The sequence below is a fragment of the Eumetopias jubatus genome, unplaced genomic scaffold (assembly GCF_037043125.1).
Source record: "Eumetopias jubatus isolate StellerSeaLion01/CBP00866 unplaced genomic scaffold, mEumJub1_p1.0 scaffold_15, whole genome shotgun sequence".
Taxonomy (NCBI): Eukaryota; Metazoa; Chordata; class Mammalia; order Carnivora; family Otariidae; genus Eumetopias; species Eumetopias jubatus.
In genome coordinates this window covers 74,396,463-74,398,493 of record NW_028274821.1, presented here as the reverse complement: position 1 = coordinate 74,398,493, position 2,031 = coordinate 74,396,463, and the positions used below count along the sequence as shown (strand labels likewise).

The 2,031-nt window shown below is 37.2% G+C and overlaps 1 protein-coding gene across 2 annotated transcripts; it reads left to right on the top strand.

Moving 5' to 3' along the window:
* Window positions 1-364: 364 nt before the first annotated feature.
* LOC114212851 (chromobox protein homolog 3-like) lies at window positions 365-922 on the top strand. 2 transcript variants are annotated; one of them, XM_088018850.1, is made up of 2 exons: window positions 365-530; window positions 604-835. In XM_088018850.1, exons 1-2 carry the CDS (start codon window positions 365-367, stop codon window positions 741-743), a joined length of 306 nt encoding a protein of 101 aa, XP_087874976.1. In that variant the 3' UTR covers window positions 744-835. The 2 variants fall into 2 exon arrangements, with proteins under 2 accessions (XP_087874976.1, XP_087874975.1); XM_088018849.1 differs by having other exon boundaries at window positions 365-922.
* The last annotated feature ends 1,109 nt before the right edge of the window (window positions 923-2,031 follow it).

The following is a 2,031-nucleotide window of genomic DNA, read 5'->3' as shown; positions in this document are numbered from 1 at the left end:
AGCATCCTGAATGTGTCCCTGAAAATCTCAACTTAGCTCCTTGGATGTGGCTGGAGTTTGAGGCACGCAGGGCCAGAGACGCTGCAGACCCGGGACCCGGAGCAGCTCGGTGGCAGTGAATAATAGCTCTTCAAGTCTGCAATAAAAAATGGCCTCCAATGGGGCGCCTGGGTGGCTCAGTCGTTAAGCGTCTGCCTTCGGCTCAGGTCATTATCCTAGGGTCCTGGGATCGAGCCCCGCATCGGGCTCCCTGCTCAGCGGGAAGCCTGCTTCTCCCTCTCCCACTCCCCCTGCTTGTGCTCTCTCTCTCGCTGTGTCTCTCTCTGTCAAATAAATAAATAAAATCTTAAAAAATATTTTAAAAATGGCCTCCAATAAAACTACATTGCAAAAAATGGGAAAGAAACAAAATGGAAAGAGTAAAAATGTAGAAGAGGCAGAGCCTGAAGAATTTGTGGTGGTAAAAGTACTGGACCGACGTGTAGTGAATGGGAAGGTGGAGTATTTCCTGAAGTGGAAGGGATTTACAGATGCTGACAATACTTGGGAACCTGAAGAAAATTTAGATTGTCCAGAGTTAATTGAAGCATTTCTTAATTCTCAAAAAGCTGGTAAAGAAAAAGATGGTACAAAAAGAAAATCTTTATCTGACAGTGAATCTGATGATAGCAGCTCAAAGAAGAAAAGAGATGCTGCTGATAAACCAAGAGGCTTTGCCAGAAGCCTTGATCCTGAACGAATAATTGGTGCCACGGACAGCAGTGGAGAATTAATGTTTCTCATGAAGTGGAAAGATTCAGATGAGGCAGACTTGGTGCTGGCAAAAGAGGCAAATATGAAGTGTCCTCAGATTGTAATTGCTTTTTATGAAGAGAGACTAACTTGGCATTCTTGTCCAGAAGATGAAGCTCAATAATTGTTTGCATTGCTTTATATATATTTATATATATGACATGTGTATCATATATATAAATATATATAAATATCTGGGTCTTTGTTTTTTGATTTATTAGTGTGAAGAAATAACATTCTAATGAAAATCAAGTTTGATATGTTTGTTTTGAAGTAGTATTGGGTGAGTTGTTGGGTTTTTTTGCATCTATAGCACTGGTTACTTTGAACAAATAAAAGCTTTCTGTAGTTGCTTCCTTTAGCAGAAAAAAATATTTGAGACCATGGCATATTATCCCCCTGCATTAGAGAACACATTTTCTAAATGTTGGGGGAAATCTTCATAGTCGTTACTCAGTCAGAATTTGTGTTTAACTCCTATATGCCTAAGGACCATTCTGGATTTTTTGTTTATTTAGGGGGTTTTTGTGTGTATACTTAAAATACATACATAAATGGTTTTTGTTTTTGTTTTTTAATTTTTTATTGTTATGTTAATCACCATATATTACATAATTTGTTTTGGTGTACTGTTCCATGATTCATTGTTTGTTTGGTTTTTGTTTTTTTAACATTCACCAAAACAAAAACAGCATTTATAACCATGGATAAGCCCGTGTTTCCGGGATGCTATCATTTTCAGCAACTTAAGAAATAAATCACTTAAAGTTAAACTGAAGTTTTTCCTAAACGCTTAACCTTTCAAATTTTTAAATTGGACAATTTAAAAGCAGCCATATCAGAATCCATATCCATATCTACAGTCATATAAATGCAAGTTCATTTGCAAGATCCCTGAAAGGAAAATTTTATCACCACCAACAACCTCCCCACCCAAATGACAAAACTAGACAAGTCCTGGTGTGTTTTAATTAGGTAAGCAAAACTTAGTTAAATGGACATTTAAAAGTTCCTTCTAGTGAACCATTCCTTTTCAAAAGAAGCTGAAATCTCTGTGCTGTATTGACTAAAAGGTCATGATTCATGGAATGTCTAAGACTTTGTTCATGGAAACCTAATCATAATCAGATGGTTAGAGATGTTGGCAATTTAGCACCTGCCAGAATAAATGGGTGGACAGACTTTTATAATCCAAATTCTTAACCTGCATGTATTTTCTTTACCCCAACTCGTTCCTGA

Coding starts and splice junctions, on each gene's coding strand:
- LOC114212851 (XM_088018849.1), top strand. CDS start 365: ATGGCCTCCAATAAAACTACATTGCAAAAAATGGGAAAGAAACAAAAT.